At 42.6% G+C, this 19,978-nt stretch overlaps 1 protein-coding gene across 2 annotated transcripts in view; it reads left to right on the forward strand.

The window, feature by feature from the left end:
- Positions 1-18,884, forward strand: part of TSHZ2 (teashirt zinc finger homeobox 2) — a 231,887-nt gene extending 213,003 nt beyond the window's left edge. For both annotated transcript variants that reach the window (XM_064168021.1, XM_064168022.1), the window contains exon 3: positions 15,338-18,884. Coding sequence is in view for 1 of the 2 variants with exons in the window: in XM_064168022.1 (XP_064024092.1) it covers positions 15,338-15,339 (2 nt within the window). In the remaining variant the exon portion in view is untranslated. The remainder of the gene's footprint in view (positions 1-15,337) is intronic.
- Positions 18,885-19,978: the final 1,094 nt, after the last annotated feature.

Genomic DNA, 19,978 nt, shown 5'->3' on the forward strand with positions numbered 1-19,978 from the left:
CTGAGCTTTGTAGCTTCTTGTTCTGGTTTCAGCTGGGATAGGGTTAATTTTCCTCTTAGTAGCTGGTGTTGTGTTGTGTTTTGGATTTAGTGTGATAATGCTGTTGATAACACACTGATGGGTTTGGGTTTCGCTAAGTAGTGTTTATACTAAGTCAAGGACATTTCAGCTTCTCATATTCTGCCAGTGAGAAGGCTGGAGGGGCATAAGAGCTGGGAGGAGACACAGCCAGGATGGCTAACCCAAATTGGACAGAGGGGTATTCTGTACCAGATGACATCATGCCCATGGGGGAAAAAACAGTCAGGGACCACTGCTTGAGAACTGACTGGGCATCAGTCAGCAAGTAGTGAGCAACTGCACTGTCTCTCACCTCTCTTGTATATTCTAAGTATTTTTTTTTACTTTATTATCACTATTATTCTAATTTTTATTATTGCCATTATTATTATTATCTTCTTTTTCCATCCTATTAAGCTGTCTTTATCTAAACCCACAAGTTTTACTTTTTCTCCCCCCAGTTCTCTCCCCCATCCCACTGGGTAAGGGGAGCTGTGTGGTGCTTATCTGCCAGCTGGGGTTTAACCATGACACTTATAAAATGTTAGCATGGCTGATCTTGTCATTGTGGTGCTTCTCCTGCTCACTTTGCAGAGAGAGAGAGACTTCAACTAGTGCATTCAGCTTCAGTACAAAACATTAGCAGACAAAAGGTATCCAAAGGAGAGGTTTGGACAGAACCATTCAAAGCAGAAAATGTTGAGTAAATGCTCAAGACAGCCCTATAGCATTACATGCAATCCTTCAGTAAGGAACAGTAAGTACTTAGATATGGAACACAATGCACACTGGCTTGGATGCTCAGCTTTGTATCACCATCCTGCTGTTCACGGGCAGAGCTGAAGAACTGGTGCTAGGAGCACTGGTCCCATTTGCAGGGGCACTTCTGTCTCACGAATATGCCCCTATGAAGAGAGAAACGGTTCAAATCAGGGAATTAACACTGGTGTAAGCCAGGTGTGAGCAGAGCAGCTTCACCCAAAGTGGCAGCTCAGGATCATTGTGTTTCTGCCCACCAGATTGAGTGTATATTTTCTAATTATATCCGGCAGCTCCTGGCTCACCTGAGGTTCAGGTTTGCAGCACCGTTTCTCATTGCTCACTTAATTCAAAGAGCAAGAGCAGCTCTGAGCCCCCCACCCTTCCTTTATTTTTCAAACTGAATTGTTTCAGTGGTAGCTTGGTGTGTCAGCTTGTAAGTCTATAAAACAGTTTTCTACCAGCTGGAAATCCAACATGCTACATGAATACATAACAGTGCCTAACCAAGAAGGTTTGTAATTCAGTAATTAGCTGTAATTAATGAACACAAAGTGAAGACTCATTTACAGTTTAAATTATCACATTAGCTCCTGTCACCCTCTATGTACACAAAACAGCAGGAATTCAATTATTTTTATTCTTCAAAGCTAATTTAAAATTTAAGGAATGCCATTACATGAAATAATAGGTAGGCAATGTAATAGAAATCACTGAGAACAGTTGGCCACCCTTAGAATGGGAGGAAAAAAGTGCTCTCTCTGATGATTTGGAAATGTTGTTTCATCTGTGAACAGATGAAGGATTGAAATCTATGCTCTTTTCAGTGTATTTAAAAAGAAAACGAGTTTGGTGGTTGCTAAGTCTTTGTGCAGGAAGAGCCATTGTGCATAATTGTAAAAGCAGTTGATACTGATAATGCTGTTGATAGTAACATGATGACAGCATGGAAATGCTCACACCATTATCTTTAATGGGACTGAGTCGATTGCGACAGCATCGAGCCCCTGTAATATTCACCAATCTTAGTTGTGAAACTTCAGCCTAGCAGGCCTTAAGTAATTGTCACTTTGCAATCTGCCTATAGTTTGTGCATGTACATATGTCTATGTAAAACGCTTTCATTGTGCTTTTAAACCCACCATGATGCTTCTCTCTGCAGCTGCCACTGATTTATTTTTTTCCCTTCAAACAGTTCAATAACAAGAGAATTCCAAACCCATCTGATGCCACTTCTGTAGCTCCCACGTATCTGCATTTCAGCCCTTCTTTTTTTTTGTTCTGTATTTCTTATTCAGTTGCCTTTTCATTTTAAATAGGCCACTGGAAGCTGCACCATCTAATTTTTCATAGGTGATCGACTGCTGAGTTGTGGGTTTACGTAGACAGAGGGAAAGTAGCGATAAGCCAAAGAGAGAGGATTCTATTAGGGAAATGCAGCAGTAACTAATGAATCCTGCCAGTAATTGGGAAGGTGTAAGCCTCTGTAATATCCTAATGATAGTCATCCGTTCTGTGCATCCCCCATCACTCGGAACGATCCCTCATCGTCTCTGTGATCTCAGACACTTAGCCATGCAAATCTTCCTGACAGGACTCTATGTCTTTGTCTCCCTAATTGGACAGTATAGAGTTGTTTATGGATATTGCAGACATTTAGACCTCAGTTGGAGGTTGTTCAAAAATCGTTAGCAAAGTTGCCTTAACAGCATTGTCAAATATTTATTCCCCTGTTTCAATATCTGTTTTTAACCCAGGCAGGGTTTGTGATAGAATTACCATTTTGAAGATGCACCCTCTCCTTCCAGGCTCCATTTGTGGTTGTTATTAAGCCATTTTCCTACAGAACAAGACCCTCCCCCCCCCAAAAAAAAAAAAAAAAAGTCTACCATAAGTCCTCATTTCTCAAGGATAAAACATGAGATTGTAGGGCAAATGTGCTGCTTTTTAATACCATTTCCATAGGGAAATATTAAGAATGCTGACAAAAGCAGTTCCACTTACAAAAATTATAGGAAGCTTAGGGGGCAAAAATTCCAGTTTAGTGTAAGCCAAAATAAATGGAGAATAATCCCATTCACTGTACCACTTCAAGTGAGAGCAGATTAAGACTCTGTATCATACCTATTAGAAAAACTGTCTTTTCCTTGGTCAAGATGTAGGGGGTTTAATTCTTGTATATAATCATCTGTTGGTAGTAGGTGAAAAGTAAGATGTGGTCGTGTGTACATCTAATGCTCTGCTTTACCTGAACAGATTTTCTTCTTGCTCTCTTTTTCTTTGATATTTAGAGGATTTTACATTTTAGTGCATAATGTATTTATTGTACATGGGAGGGGGAGATTTGAGCAAGAGGGAAAGTCTTGCAGTGACCTGGACCATGAAAACAAGAAGTAAAATTGAGCTTAAAAGAGCACGCTGGAGATCAAAGGCAGTGGCCAGTACAGCCACAAATACTCGTGATTTGGAGTGTCAGGGGGAGACATCAGATGGATCAGAACTGAATTTACAGTCCCTTGGTCACATGCCATTTTACTCAAAGAACTTTCCCCACAAATCAAGGGGATTATTTGCCTCAGTAGAAGGAGATCAAGTCTCTCCTTTTTGTAACTACTGAAGTAAACCCTTAATCCTTCCAAGAGTTAACTACATACTTACTTCCACTGCCACCTTGTCTCACAGGGCTGCTTATTCTGGCACAGGTAAACATGAACGTAGCTCATAATTTTTATAAAAGACCAATAATCAACTAAAATAAAACCAGAAAAGAATACATGAAAGGTTGGGCTTTTTTCCTAAGAATAATAATTTTGGCTTTTTTTTTTTTTTTTAAACCAACTCTGTTTTCTTTACAGAAATAGAGAGAGGGGAAAAAAAATTAGTTCATGGGCATATTTTAAGAAGAATTTCTGAAGGTATTAATTTGTGACTGTCTGGCAACTATCTTGAAAGCTGTGTGTAGTTTTGGAAATGATTCAGCCAGGGAGCAGTAGGAATGACATGTTATATAGTTGATTAATATAGTAAATACTGAATTACTGAGGGGGGAATAATCAAAGCCATAGTCGCAGCAAATATTTACTTTATCTGATTTCTCTCGGGTTATTCCCGAGTTTTAGGTGCCTCCCACAATCAAATCCAAATGGCAAAGAGAACAAATTAAAGTAAAACTGTTTGCAACACAAGGGAACAAATAGATTGTTCTTTTCTGCTGAAAAATTTCTGCATACGTGTTCTAACTTGCTGTTTTAGCAAGCTCTTGTTTTCTTCAGCTGGTAGGTCTGGTTCCCCTAAAAGAACCATTGATGACATCTGTAAACCCATAGGCTTCTCACCCTTCTCCCTAAACTGTTGATGAAAAAGTTGTGAACTGCAGCACACAGTAAAAAACACACATCTTGGTGGTGAGAGAAGGCAGTAGATTGCCTGAACATGCAGCTGAACACATCCACAACTCCTGCCCTCTTCATGCTAACATTTTGCCACCCCTGAGCTCATTGCAGGGCCAGGGGCTGAAGCAGGGAGTTCTGGTTCTGATAGAATTTGATGGACCCCTAGACAAAGATAACAGGCTGAGAGGGAACAGTCCAGTTCACCCTGACTACAGCTGCTTCAGCCTTCCTCTCATCTCCAGGCTGATACCTCCAGGTTCCTGGTCCAGTTGTGCTGCTGTTTCTGGGTGGGGCAGCACTGCAGGAGAGGATCAGACTCTCTTCTCCCTGCAGCACACATTCTAAAGCAAATTGTCTCTAGATGTGGTTGCTGGAACCTTCTCCTCCAGAAAACGAATGTGTTGGCATTTAGGGGTTTTTTACATGCACGCACACATATATAAATTTAAACCCCCAGCTTTAGAAACTTCTGTTGGTGCAGCAGTCTGTGACACTGAATGCAAGCTGCTGTGCAGAGCAATTGCCAAGTGTTTACATAAACACATAAATAAGACACATTTGTTTTCATTATTAATATTTCCTGCTCTTTCTTTTCCTTTTTATTTATGCTTTAAACAGCAGTTACTGTTAATATTATGATAAAAAGAATGCCTGCAGTGGACAGAAAGATGATCAAAAAGCCCTGATATAGAGCAATTCATGTTTCTTCTTTACAATCACTAACGAATCTTAACTTGAACCATGTTATGTTCCCATGTGAGTGATAAGCAATGATTTATTATGAAGTGTCACGAAATCGGAATGCCATACAGTGAGACATGAGCTAGTGGAAAATGTGTTCCCTGTTTCCCAGCCTCATTACTCAAAGATGCAGCGTCCCCTTCTCCAAGTCTAATTTACCTGGCTTCTCAAAGCAGTCTGATAGCAAAGGGAATGGCACCAGGAGTGAAATACTTGATCCAGGCTGTGCCACTCACCTACCAGCCCCACTAAAACACATTGCAGTGATTGGGGAAATGGGCTTGCCTGGAAATTCAAACTATTGCTGTATCAGACATTTGCAACCCTAATGACTCTACCCCCAAAAGCAACTGTTTAGGATTAGAGCATCCATTGCCTTATCAGTACTGTCAGTGCATGCAGAGGAAATAAAACAGGCATTGCGGAGGAGACAAATGGAGAAGTTTTCTTTATGCGTTAGAGTTTCTTCTGCTCTCTAATGATTCCCTTCTCCCCATGATCCTAATTCAAGTAACTGGCATGTGATATATTCTGTAGATGAATCAGCAGCAGAAGAGCATGTGCAGCTCTGGCACCACAGAGGAGATGATTTACTTGTAGCTCACACTGAGTGCACTGGCTTGGTTTTTAAGGTGGGAAGTTGTGTTTTAAGTGCTTCTTCACAAAGAAAGGAGAACTCAGCACATTGCACGCTAATTCACATAAGCAGCCCTCCTCTGCTAATGATTAATGCTTTCTGCAAAGTGTACCCTGAACAGGCAGTCTCAGATTCTAAGCATTTTTCCTTTAAAAGCCCTGATTCTGAAAGCCCTTGTGCTCACTCAAATCATAGATGGAAATGGGCATCTGCCTGAGGAAAAGGTTGAGTGTGGCTCTGCTCTGCAGCAGAAAAGAGATGTGGAAGGATGAGCCTTACCAAGGAGGTGTGGCTTAGATGGTCTGGACACATCACAGAACAACCAGAAAGACTTGCAGACACCTGAAAAGATGCACATTATTTTGCTAGAAAGGCAAAGCCTCTGCCCATTAAATCAAAAATCACTATCATTCAATCACACCAGATTTGTTACAAATTTACCTTCAGGAGCAGTCTCTGTTTCAAAACAGGATCCCATTCTAGCACAACAAAATGTGACAGAAGGCCAAAAGGTTAAACTGAACAGGAAAAAAAACTTAGTAACAAAATTCTGTCCTGCAAATTCTTCCATGTGAAAAAGCAAAAAGACAAAAAAACCCCTCCTATATCTGGGCGCATTACAACTAGCTCAGTCTGTCTTAAGGCAATAGTAGCTGTTGTTTTTCTTACAGAAAATGTGGAAGTCATCAGAAGAAAATTAACCAGGACTCATCCCTGTCTGAAAGGCTAAGAGACTCACAAATTTCAAAAATCTCTTTTCTATAGAAATGCTTTATAGAGAGTCTTTGTGAAGTACAATGCAGAGTAGTTGTCTCCCAGCACTGACAATGTCTGCTGTTCCGGAGGAGACGGTGTGTGTGATGTACCATCCTGAAATATTGTCAGCAAGCCTCGAAATATGAAGGCACTTTCATAGCAAGGCAAGGATGAAAGGAAAGAGGTTTGGGTTTGCTTTTTTGTTTTGCTTTGTTTCTTCATCCTAATAAAATCTACCAGTCTGCTCTTAACTTCTCCGCTCCCGTTTTGCTCAGGAGAAAGGGAACATAATTCATCTGCAGGAAGAGTTTCAGTGTTCAGGAGGGAGGGAAGAGGTACAAATTCCTTCCTGGAGGTGTTCACTGTAGCCAGTGACAGGCTTTGTGTAGTATCAAAACACCTCTGAACACAGAGACAGGACGAGCCTCTCCCCACTCTCGAGTAGCCTTTGCTACCTCACACTGAATGCAGACATGTTAATGTTACAGCTCAACAGGGGCAGTTGGGACAAAACCCACCCGCAGTAGCCTCTCATTTGATGAGTAAGAAATCCCCCTCGGAACTGAAAAAGCTTGGGGTTTAATCTGAGAATTACATCACAGGGAAACAAGGAGGCAATTGAGTTGAGTAAGCCCTTGCAAATGACAATTTGCCCTGTTTAAACATCTATGTTAATTAAGTGACCCACAAGCACATTCTGATCTCCATCCATGTAAACCTGGGGCTTGAACGCACAGCCAGCGTCTGGACAGTTGAACCATAGTTGCTTCATCTTCTCTGCTCTGAACTCGCTTTTCAAGGTGTGCAACAAGAGCTGTTTCTCTCCCTGGATCTATACAGGTGGCATTTTAAAATGTAGCAAGCACCCAATTCTACAGAACCTGCTTGTCACAGAAAATGACACAGTTTGCATGTGACCTGTAATGACAGTTGCTAGTTGAAAAGAAACTAGAAATTCAGCTACATCTTCCACACTTTGGTTGCAGCTGCCATCAACTAAATCTCTCTCCAAGGGCAGATGGTGCCCTGTACAATGAACAATTTAATCCTTAGCAAATAGAGAAACTTTGCCAAAAAATGCACTTTTTTTTCTTTCCCCCCCCCCCCCCGCCCCCTCCAAGAATAGGCTATCAATAACATGTGCTCCCAAATACATTGTGATTTGATGACTACATTTTTTATAGGGAAAAAAATTAAATGTTCTCTCTCTCTCCTTTTCCCCCCCTCTTTACAAGCCTGTGATCCTTCCAGATACTGTTGTACTGGGCTTTGTCTTTGTACAGAAGCAATTAGCAAACACCAGTTAAATGTCTTCTCTGCCCGTACCATGAAGAGTTGGGCACAGAGGAACCAAATGTGGCTCAACAAGGACAAGTGCAGAGTCCTGCACCTGGGAAGGGATAATAAACTGCACCAGTACAGGCTGGGAGGTGATCTGCTGGAGAGCAGCCCTGTGGAGAGGGACCTGGGAGTCCTGGTGGATAACATCCATGGCACAGCAATGTGCCCTTGTGGCCAAGAAGGCCAATGGGATCTTAGGGTGTGTTAAGAAGAGTGTGGCCAGCAGATCGAGGGAGGTTCTTCTTCCCCTCTAGTCTGCCCTGGTGAGACCTCATCTTAAATACTGCATTCAGTTTTGGGCTCCCCAGTCTAAGAGGGACAGGGATCTACTGGAGAGGGTCCAGCAGAGGGCTATGAGGATGATTAGGGGATGGGAGGGCATTGCCTTATGAGGAGAGGCTGAGGCACCTGGGGCTTTTTAGTCTGGAGAAGACTGAGAGGGGATTTCATAAATGTTTATAAATATCTGAGGGCTGGGGTCAGGCTCTGCTCACTGCTCCCTGGGGTAGGACAAGGAGCAGTGGATGTAAGTTGCAGCACAGGAGGTTCCACCTCAACACAAGAGGGAACTTCTTTACTGTAAGGGTCACAGAGCACTGGAACAAGCTCCCTGGAGAACTTGTGGAGTCTTCTTCTCTGGAGACTTTCGAGACCTGTCTGGATGCATTCCTCTGTGATCTGTACTAGATTGTGTGGTCCTGCTCTGGCAGGGGGTGGGACTCGATGATCTCCTTGGGTCCCTTCCAACCCCTAACATCCTGTGATCCTGTGTGTGATGTGTGCTCTTCTTCATTATTCTGCATGTGTGTATCCTATGTCAACTTGATGGCCCAGCTGAGATCAGAGGTGAAATCTTGGCCTTCCTCAAAGGCCTCACAAAAGTGGCAGGAATCTCCCTCAACCAGCCCAGGATTTCATCATGTCTCTCTTAAGACAGAGGAGCTGCAGCCCCCAATATTTTTATATGACTCCATTTGTCAGCAAAACAAGAGGGTGAAATAATTTGCCTAAAGCCACTCACACCAGATGTCTGGGGGTGGGAACCAGGATTTAGCATCCATATCACTCTTCTCCCTTCCTCTCCTGGCTCCTTCCAAAGGAACTGAGGATGGGCTGAGCTGCATTGCTTCTGGCAGCCACACAGGCTGTTCCTCCTGCACCACCCCTATGCCCACCTTAATGCCTTAGCTTCCTGGGCCCACACAAAGATCAGGACTGCCCAAACTGTCAGGCAAAACAAAAAAAGTATCACAGATTTTTCTCAGCCTAAAAGAGAAAATTCTTTACTTTGAGGGTGATGGAGCACTGGGACAGGCTGCCTGAGAAGTTGTGGGGTTTCCTTCCCTGGGGTCACTCAAAACCTGCCTGGACCTGTTCCTGTGCAACCTGATCTAGGTGAACTTGCATTAGCAGGGGAGTTGATTAGATGATCTCCAGAGGTCCCTTCCAACGCTTCCAACCACACTGCTGAGCAGCCACACGTGGAGCAAGGAATGGGGCAGCTTCAGCCCCCAGCACTCACCTCCACCCTTCCTGCATCTTTCATTTGCCTCTGTCCTTTGGGGATATGTCTCATCATTCTTGTTTTTAAAACGTTCTCAAATCCTTTTCTAGTCATTCACAGAGAAACTGCCTGCTCTCTGGGGAACTGCTCAGGCTAACAGATGTCAGCATTTTCACAAGCCATGGTGTTCAGGTGGATTTGGAGGATCTGACTGTATTTGCTCAGGGATGTCTAGTAACCTTGGTGAGCTGGGCACTGCTGCACATATTCAGTAGTGACTTGGCAGCTTTTTGTCCAGACACATAAACTTACATATAAAAATGTATTTCTATTCACATATTATGTCTGTACATAGAGCATAATGTACATGCAGAAGAATTACACAGATGCTTCTGTATGTGCAGAAGCACCTCTCTCTTGGCCCTCAGGTGGCACACATAGATGCCTGCACAGGCATGCCCTTAAAACATCAATCTTGCTGTATCCATGCAGCCCAGTGCTTGGTGCCATTAGCCCACAGGATCCTGGCAGAGAGGGATTTCTGTGTTCACTGCACTGTGCACAATACCAACAAACACGCTTAAGAGTTCTGCTCAGCCAGGATCACAGCTAAAAAAAAAAATCTGCCCCAAATACAGATAGCAGAGGCTTAAGAAAACCAGAAACTCAACTAGTGGAAGGTTTTGGGGTTATTTTGGCAGGTTTCAAGCAGATTCTTCTTTTCTATCACAAAAGATTTGAGCCAGGCCAGCTGCAGTACATCAGTGTAACTTGCCTGACCTCCTACAGAGGTGTTTTGTACCAGCTGCAGATGAGTGCTCCAATGATTTTGCTGCTGAAACCCGGAGGTCTTTTATCTGCCCTTGGCCTTAACCTCTTAATGAAGTATCTTCCACAAAGAGTTTTCAGAGAAAACTGCAACTTAATGACCTCAAGTTTTTATTTGATGTACTTTCCATCATCTCAGGCAATGAGATCTCTGAATTCCTCCACCTGGGTGTTACCACAGTCAGGCAGTTCCATATATAGGCAGACACACCCCAGGAATATCTGAGCTACAGCCCTTATTTCTTTTCCATTGTATTGTCCTGCATTCTCATAAGCTTAGATCATGGGACAGAAATGTTTTACTTTTACAGCAGAGACCTTTTCCACACTCGTCTCTCTGTGTGGCTGATGACTTGGGTTGAATACACAAAGTCCAGTACGTTCTGCAGAGACAGGAGAGGCTCAGGGACCTAGCAGTGACCACGATAGTTTGTGCTAATGTGTCCTACTCTCTCTGCACTCCGTTGCTAGCTGCTGGGCAGCAGCTGACTGCAACTTCTGTGCAGTGCACAGTGCAGCTTCTTGGCACAACACCACCCTTCAGTATGAAGAACATTAGGCACCTTTCCCTAATGGCATCATGTGAAGCCTCTGCGTGTTTCTGGGTGGGTGCTGCACCCTCAGCAAGAACGAAGAAGAGCTGAAAGTATGTTTTCATGAGGGTTATTCTTACCACTCCCAAAATGCTCTCCCACCCTGCTAGAGAGTCTTTTCTGAAACAAATATGTTCTATTTATTTATTTAATGTGCTGTTAAATGACCTTCTGGAATGCTATTCCTGCTGCATGGCTTTAAAATGGATGGGCAGGCACAACTTAAGAGAGCATGCTCCTTACAATCATGATGAATCATTTGAGTAGTTACTGTTTAGATTGATATAATCTTAGTTATAATTATGGGTAACGAGAAGGCATTTAGAGCCTGTAATAATGTAATTCATGGTGAGAGGAGTCCTGAATGAAACAAAATATACCCAGATTTGCTTTTCCTCCCTTTCTAGGTATTATGCTCATAAGCATGGCTCTTTAAGGAAGAGATTTTTTTCTGCTGCTGTAAAATTCTAGCAAAAGTAGGTCAAAAATGACATCTAGAGATAATATGTTTGGTAACCACAAAGGGACTGCCTGTGTCTTTTTATTTGGCCTTTTAAGAGTCCTGCAATTTATTACAATAGGTACAACTGCAGCGCAGAAAGGTTTTGATCCATAGACTCCCCTTGACTTTGGTGGGTGGATCACAGATACATACTGTAAATTTTATTATCCCATTACACTAATAGAAGATGATAAAATGATATTAGCAAAGATCTGGAAATACAAAAAAGAGAAAACATTGCAAGCACATGAACCTGCTGTGATCTGCCTGGCTCTAGAGAGCCATCACACCTTGGAAGAGGTCAAACCCAAACATCAAATAGTGGCAGCAATCCCTAAGTGAAGGGCTTGAAAACCAACCCACAAGTGGACAACCCATGTCCCAGCCCTCAGAAAGGTGTGTCATTTGCCTTTTGGCCACAGAGAAGAGTGAAAAAGGAGAGTAGAGAGAGCAAAGGAAGCATGGGATTTGGCATGTGTGTGTGGGAGCACGCACGAAAGAAAGCACCAGCTCCTGTTGGGTGCCAGGAGCCACGGCTGGGCTCAGGAGCGCAGCTGAGCAGTGCTGGTGCCAGCCTGTGGAGACCAGACACACGTGTGATTAGCTGTTGACATACAGTTGACAGTTGTCTCAGGTTTGCAGACATGTTTGAGAGTTCCTATTTCAGAGGTTTCACAGCTGTGTTTTTATGGCGAGATTGGAGCAAGGAGAGGGAAGTTGTGCCACAGACAAGGAGTGGGAGGGTGACTGTTAGAAGGAGTCCTGAGTCCTGACACATCAGCATGAAAATAGATGCAACTTTTTTACATCTGTTGATGGCTCGATAATTAATGTTAAATAAAAGCAAAGCTTCAGTATCTGCAGCTGATATTTCGCAAGACATCAGCATAATGAACACCCTCAACCACATTTTCATAACAATTTCAATGATAGAGTTTTCTTTGTGGTACAGACTGAACAACCTTTCCACAAATGCTCAGGAAGCAGCAAACTTCACCTATCAAGCCCAATTTGAGCATCCAAGCTGCTGTGCCCTAGACTGTGGGCGACAAGCTTTCCACATACTCCCTGAATCTCTTAGAGACTTGATAATGAAATACATAAAGTATGACCCTTATTGATCAGGGTTCACACTAATTAATTTCCCAAAGTCTTGTCCCAGCCTGCAGTGATATCAATGCACACTAAAAAAAAAAAAAAAGATGGAGACTTCAGTCGGGCAGAAAACCTAGGGGTGAAGTACTTATCCCACTGAAATCAGTGCCAATCCCAATTGATTTTAGACATGCATGGATGTTGCCATTAGTGAAGCACATGGACACAGCCTCCAAAGTTTATCCAGGCACAAACGGCTTTCACAGCAGCGCTAAACCAAAGCTGCTTGTACACACGCAGCAGTGCAGAGAATCCCTCCAGTTCCTAGTTGCCCAGTTCTATCTTACCTTTCCTCTATCAGTAAAATCAGTTGAAGAGGTTTCTACCCTTTCCCATTGACTACGCAGTCCTAACTCTGCACTGGGAACTTCTGTTGGAAGTGCTTCTGTGGACCCTTGATCCATTTGGGATAGATACAGCTTTTGCCTGGGGTTGCAGGGTGTCATGGTTTAGGTGTTCCCTGCCCCCCCACACTTTGGAAATCACCCAGACTGGACTCAGCCAGCTCTGGAAATATGAATGAAGCTTATATTTACAGCTAGCACAATATACAAACAGCTATTTACAGTATATACAGAAATAGACAAGGTAAAAAGGGAATACAGAAACACAACTCCCCTCCCAGAAGCCTGAGTCCCCAGGAGGGGCTCTCTACTGCCCCTGCACCTTCCCCCTACCCCTCTCAACCTTATATCAGTCCCAAAGAACAATAGAGGTTTGGTCTGGGGGTTAGGAAGCAAAGTGGATTAGTCCAAAATGGAGGGTGAGGTTAGAGAGTAAGATGCAGCTCAGCCAACAGCCCAAGTGAGAGTGGTTATCTATGTTTTCATTTCTTGTTTCTATACATCTCAGCAAGCCTATGAGTGAAGTAGGCATCACCACTGTTTTCCTTTTACAGCCTGTAATCTAGTTCTTCTCACCAAAACATTCTAGCCTGCTTCAAATGAGCACACATGAACACAGCTGAAGAATGTACCATAATAGTGGAAATGATAGAAAGGAGCAAGACCTTCTGAAGCAGGATTGTTGCCAGAAGGGTTTTTGGTCAACCTACACCATTAATGCATGTGCCTCTGAAGAACTCTGCCAAGGGTTAATGATGTCCTTAATGTTGCTCTGTGTATGGTTCCCTTGTGACATGGGTGTGACCAGATTTCATGACTGGTCTAATACAAGGTCTCAGAAGAAAAAGAAAAGGAGGTGGAAGTTTGGCTTTTCAGTTTTCCAATTTGAGCCCGTGACAAATATTTCCCACTGGCAGGGAACCAGTACTCTGCAGTTACTCTGCTTCAAACCAAGGCTCCTTCCCAGAATTAGCACTTTCAGTAATACTACATGCAGCTAATCGCCCTAACAACATTCAGGGGGCAGAGTTGAATTAATCAAGAGTTACTGCTCCTGCACTCAGCTGTTTCACCTGCTTTTCATGTTGGGCTATGCAGGACCGGCCCATAGTGTCTGCGTCCCACGTTCACAAGTCAGGTAGATGCTCTGCATGTCAGAGCTGCTGCAGAGCTTGATCTGATCCAAGGCAGGACTTACACAGCATGCTACAAGCAGCTTTCCACCCCAGTGAGGGCTACAAAATCTTCTTGGAAAGGTAAAGTAAAATGCCTGTACCATCTCCACAGTCTGCGCTCAGACCATTTGCAGGTGGTTCTTCAGCTGAGAACTTGACCACAGAAGCAGAGCCAACTCATGGCACTACTGTATTTCATCTCCAGGCATTACAATAGCAAGACCTGGATTTCTCTAAAATTTGAACAAGTTGTAAAGTGACATAGTTTTGTCCTTTTGCAGTGGAAAATAATAGCTTTGCAAAGTGTGAATTGCTCTGAAGCGTTACCTCTGAAACCTAAAGACAACATTTTAAAGTGTCAACATGGATTGCTTTTAATATCTTTTAGGTGGGAACAACTATCTAAGGTATTCACCACAATTTCAAGCTGACTTTCATGCATCCTCACTTGCCAGAAGTCTCTACATTCGGCAGCCAAAACCTCTTCTTCCCTTCCAACAGTTTCTCCATAGCAGGTTTGGGTTGCCAATGCAAAACTCAGCATCCCTATGAAAACTGAAAAGGTGAAGATTTTGTGAAACAAACCAAATTATAAACTAAGTAGCATGAAGTTAATGGACTTTCTTGTTTTCATTTGGAATTTTTTGAGAAGCAGAGTTTATTTTAGTTTAAATAAAGCCACTACTGAATTTCCAGTTGATTTAGCCAGAACACAGGGAACACACTGCAGGATTGGAGCTGTGTTTGCTGAAATATCCATGGCCTTGAGCAGATAATACATTTTACAGTAACATATTTCTCTTTGCCCACTGCTGGTCTTTTTTATTCTGTGCTCTCTCCAGACTGACTTTCACTCTACTTATTGCCTGCCTCATTTCTCACCCTGTTTTTCCAGTTGTTTTTCCTACTGCTTTTCTCGGTATCTTTCTCCCATGTTACAAGCAGAGCAGAACTCAACTCTGGGCTGAACTTTTAAACCCACATCTTGAAAATAAAGAAAACAAGTTCCTTCTGTCTGTATGTAGAAGTAACTTCACAGCTTGAGTCACTTAGCACTTTTAGTAGTTGCAGGATGGAAAAGGTCTATTGGAAGAAGAGCAGCTTTTAATGTTGAGGAGGTGCCACCACAACCGAAAATAGCATAGCGGTAGTCAAGTAATTAGACATAATGTGGATACTACCATGTCCACCTCACCATGAGGGTTTTAAAGCATGTTCTTAGCTGGTAGTAGCATCTCATTATATTGTCCAGGGTTAAGCATCACGAGGGGAGAACAGAGATGAAGAGCAACACACTCAATGGACCAGGAAGAGCTGCAGAATTTTTTGGCATTAACACACTCATTAACCTTGCATGGTTACAGATGGAAGGATCTTGGGGCAGGGTTTACACTCCTGTGTCTTGCTTTTTGTGAGCCTATGGGTGGGCAAAGTCAAGCAAAGATGACTGTTTCCAGACATTTCTATCGCTACAATTACCTAGTCAATAGAATCTGGAATGGTGATTAGAACATGGGCAATGATGGCTGTCATCCTTACTCTGCTTGCAGGACGAATGCCTTAGTTCCAGCTCTCCAGTCCAGGCTTCCCGCACCCAGCCTGCCCCTGCACATCACTCTGATCCTGACATTGAACTCACAACAACCCAGACCGAGAAGACTGCCAAAAAAACTCCTGCTATTCTTCTTCATCCTCACTAACAATTTGGTAATGAAGTATTGATTTCCACTCCCCTGCTTATGGACGGTATTAGATTTTCATTGATAAACTGCACTGGGGCTGTCTGGTCTCCACTGTCCCTTTTTGCTGTCACTAAAACAAAGTGCCACTGAAGTAAGATAATGACTGAGAACATTGATGTACTTATTTCGTCAATTTGTAACTCCTGACAGGAAAAAAAAATTCTTCATAGTTTAATGTCCAAGTGTGCTACACAAGATGCAGTCACATTGGAAGCTTTACTTTTCATGGTAATGTCCATTTCCTATTTATAACCCCTTTGGGATAGTTTGTCTAAAGGAAATGTTTCTATTCTGTGCAGCTATTACTGTTGCACCTGGGTTGCCCAATCCAGTCATTGCACTAGGGATCAATACATCACAGTAAGTACAAGAATTATTAAGTTAAAACAGATTCTGAGCCAAAAAAACCTCTGAACAATGTTAATCTTCTGTGCAAGTTGTTCAAATAGTTATGCTTAACCATGTTGCTGCCAAAGATTTGTTTAAAATTGATTATTTTCAGTTTGTTTTATTCTTCAGATAGATATATATATTTAAATCTCCATTCTGGTTTATGGCGAGACATATGCAATGGAGTGATTTTTAAACAAAAGTACTATTGTTAGATTATTGAGCATTGTATAAATATAGGTATATATCTATATATAAATATCCCTGTATAAATATCTATATATAGATATAAAAGAAATTAAAGTTGAATTCGTTCCTCAGTTAGGAGAGTGTAAATCTAAAGCTCTCCGTTGTAGTTGGTGGAGTTACATTGGATTTATGCCACCATAAATGAGATCAGAATCTGCTCTTCACACTCTCTGTCCAGCCTGGCTGGAGAACGCAGCTGGCGTTGGGTTGGAAGGGACCTTAAAGATCATCTAGTTCCACCACCACAGGCAGGGACACCTTCCACTAGACCAGGTTGCCTCAAGTCAACCGAGACCTGGGGAAAAAGGGGGCCACAAAGATGACAATTTCAAATTTCTGCTTGCAACTTTTTTCATTAAAACTTTAAGGTCCCCGTTTTAATTTGTGGAATATTCACGTTAATAATGAGATCTAATTAAGACATCCATTAAAAGCCCGTTAAAGTTAATTTAACGTAAAAATTCCAATAGAACTGTATTAGATTTTCTCCATTAAATTAACGTTATGGATTTTTAACGGATGTCTTAATTATACATTATTATTAACGGGAATACTGTATTACACAGATTAAAATCGGGTCCCGAGTCAACTTGCAAAACCTGCCAGGGTATGCTAATGTCACAAGCCTCACGTTACCTGGCACACCGCTTGGAAAACCAGGCACAGCCCTCTGTGCTCTCACTGAGCATCTCCTCGCAGCAAAAGCAACCTCCAGCAGACAAATCCATCTCTGCGTTTAACGATGAACTTCCCCTATTCTCAGAGGGAAAATAAGTCTGGATCAAGCTGTAAATCGCTACTCTGTTGCAAATGAAATATTCAAAGCATGCCAGGCACAAGTGGAGAAGAGGATCTTCCTCAAATAAGAGAGGGCTTTGGGGTGTCTTTTACTGTTGCTTTGCTTTAGACGTTCAAGGATATAATTGAAGCACAGCACTCACAAAATCAGATGAGCCATGTTTACTGTGTTCACCATGGCTTGTGCAGAAGGGCCTGTTTTGGCATTGGGAAATTTTGACATGATCCCTAAACTCAACATAGAGGAGAAAAAAAGGCCCTTCCTTATTTACCTCCTAGGGAAAGTGTTGCCCTTATGCCACATATAATAGCAAATTGCTTTTTTTATGGCATGCATAACCTAGATGGGAAAAAATATGGCGCTTGAGGGAAGGAGGGAAAAAGTAAATGAAGTTCCAGGAATGTCATTCTGAAGTAATGAGGCATGGACAGAAAATATACCTCTCACATCATCGGATTGAGATGGCAGTCGAAATAGCTTCATTGAAGTGTCAGCACTCATCCATCAATCAATCATCCACAAGGAAAAATAGCGACAGTACAACGGGGCGGCTTTTATGGGATTTACTCATGGGCATAGGGAATAGCAGCTCAAATGTAGTTCTGACATGAAAAGCAAGGTGCTGATATTATTTTTTATGATGGGAGGATCATAAAGTGAATTGAGAACAGTGAGGTCTGTCTTTGCTTAACCTATTCAACTGGAAATGAACGGAGCTCAACTGGAAACGAGCAGAGCCTTCAGATGGGTTAAGATTGAAGCCTGTGCTGTGCTGAGCACCGGCCATTGACAACAAAATTCTATTAAAGCAAAATCAATGCATTAGCATTGAGCTCCTCAGAAGCCGTTAAATCGCGCAGCCCAGCTCAGAGTTATTAAGTGAAGTCGCACAAGGTGGGTCCTTGCGGCACAGACCCAAAGGCAGTGAGCACCGCAGTGAGATGCCACTTGAGAGGACTCACATGTGTATCTCTAGTCCTGTTCTCTTCCCCAACCTTTTGGATGCTCTAGGAAAAATACCTGTTCCCACTGACTTCAGATGGCCCCGATCCTGTGCCCTGCTGCAGATGGGCATTATGCTCTCTGCTTTGACGAAACCTTCATGCAGTGTGTTTTGCCCTTTGCCGCTACAGCCAAGCTATGTACATGCCAGTTAGGGCTCTGAAGAAGGTGGCCCATTGGCCCCAGACAGCTCACAATGCCCAGGGCTGGGGCTCCTTGGGGCAGCAGATGCTCAGTTTGGGCTGAGTCTTCCCTGGTGCAGCTTAACCGGTGAACATCAGATTCACCATGATTAAAAACAGTTCCACCAATGGCTTCAGCTGGGCCAGTACCTGAGAGCTCAGGCTTTTGGGAGGACTGATCCCCTTGACGAAAGTCTGGCTGCCCCAGCAGTGTGTTTTGCTCAGGAGGCTTCACTGTGGCACAGGCAAGTGCAGGAACAGCTACTTCATTTAAAATCTGGCCACAAACCTTTATTACACAGTGCTAAAACTTGATTATTTTGCCTACATCATTGTCCCCTGGGAACATTTTAGGTACCCATTTGAATTAAGTGATTTTAGGTTTTGTTGTTGTTTTTTCTTACAATATAATATAAAAAGAAGAAAATGTATGTCTCTCCTCTCTCTTTCTCTATACAAAACTGGATGAGTTGATAGTTTATCTGTCATATAAATCAGGTAACACAGAAAATCATTGCATCTTTTCTCTGTCGTCTCTACTCAGTATCTATCGTTCTGACTTTTATTCTTATTGGAGATCATCAAAACATTAATTAAAAGCCTGGTGATCAAACAGCCAAATATTTATGATACATGTCCTTGCTTATTAACAAGTGGCATATTGATACACCACATAGCCAAGCTGTTTATGCACTTGTACTGCAATAAAGCAGTAAGAATTGTTACCCTTACACACTGCTTTGAGAGATTTATTCATAAATCCTAACTCACTTCCTGCCACCATCCATGTCAATATGTCACTTTCAAACAAACAAACAAGCAAAAAAACACAGAAAAGAAAAAAAAAGTTAAAAGGAGACTTAATTAGCATCTCTTTGGATCCTAATATATAAGAATTCCAGTGAATCAGACTCAGGTGATTTTTCCAGGCTCTTATTGTTTAAGCTGAGAGGGAGAAGGACACTTCACTTTAAAAATGGCTGTCATTAGTACAATAATAATTGTTGGGTTAAAAAAAAATCTTTGAGAATCTGCTAACAAACCTGCCCAGTAATTACTTGTCAAGGCAACTTATCATGGGTTTTATTACCTACTTGTGAACGTATTTACAAGACTGACCTCCATAGCTTTTTTTAGAGATCATGGAGGATATAAGAAGTCATTTTAAAAAATCAATAATTCTATTTTAACACAGCAGGGGTTGAAGCCTTCCAAGGCAGTTTTGCAGGCTACTGAGTCAACTCTCACATGTGGATGGCAAGGATTGTCTCCACAATTTTTGGGGTTTTGTATCTTTAATTGTGTTTTGAGAAAAGTGCCATATTTATTGACTCATTCAGATCTACAGTTAGCTCCTAAAATAGAAGGGGATATTCCCACCTGGAAGCATCCATACAGCCTTTGCACGAAAAGCAAGCTGCACTTGTGATGGGGAAAGCACAAAAGTAAAAGAGTTCAGGCCCAGGGCAGCCTGTGGGTGAGAGCTAACGAGGCCAGATTTGCTTTCTACAACTAATTACTAATGGCCTGGTCCTGCCGTGAAGTTGCTGCTCTGGTTCCAGCACAGCAGCTCAGGTCAGCCCTCAGTTTGGTCTTCCTGTGAATGTTATTTTGCAATCAAACCTGGTTATTTTGCAATCAAACCTGTTGAGAAAGCATAAGGGAATGAAAGATAGCAACCTAATTTTTGGTAGAGATGTCCTCCCAGCAAATACATCACTGTTCAGTGCCCGAGGCTAGGCTGGGCTGGGCTGGGCTGGGCTGAGGCTCCCATCCCTGTCCCCTCTCTGCTTGCTGTCATAGCTCTCCAGCTGGAGGAAGGGCCTG

Source organism: Pogoniulus pusillus, chromosome 29, assembly GCF_015220805.1.
Source record: "Pogoniulus pusillus isolate bPogPus1 chromosome 29, bPogPus1.pri, whole genome shotgun sequence".
Classification (NCBI taxonomy): domain Eukaryota; kingdom Metazoa; phylum Chordata; class Aves; order Piciformes; family Lybiidae; genus Pogoniulus; species Pogoniulus pusillus.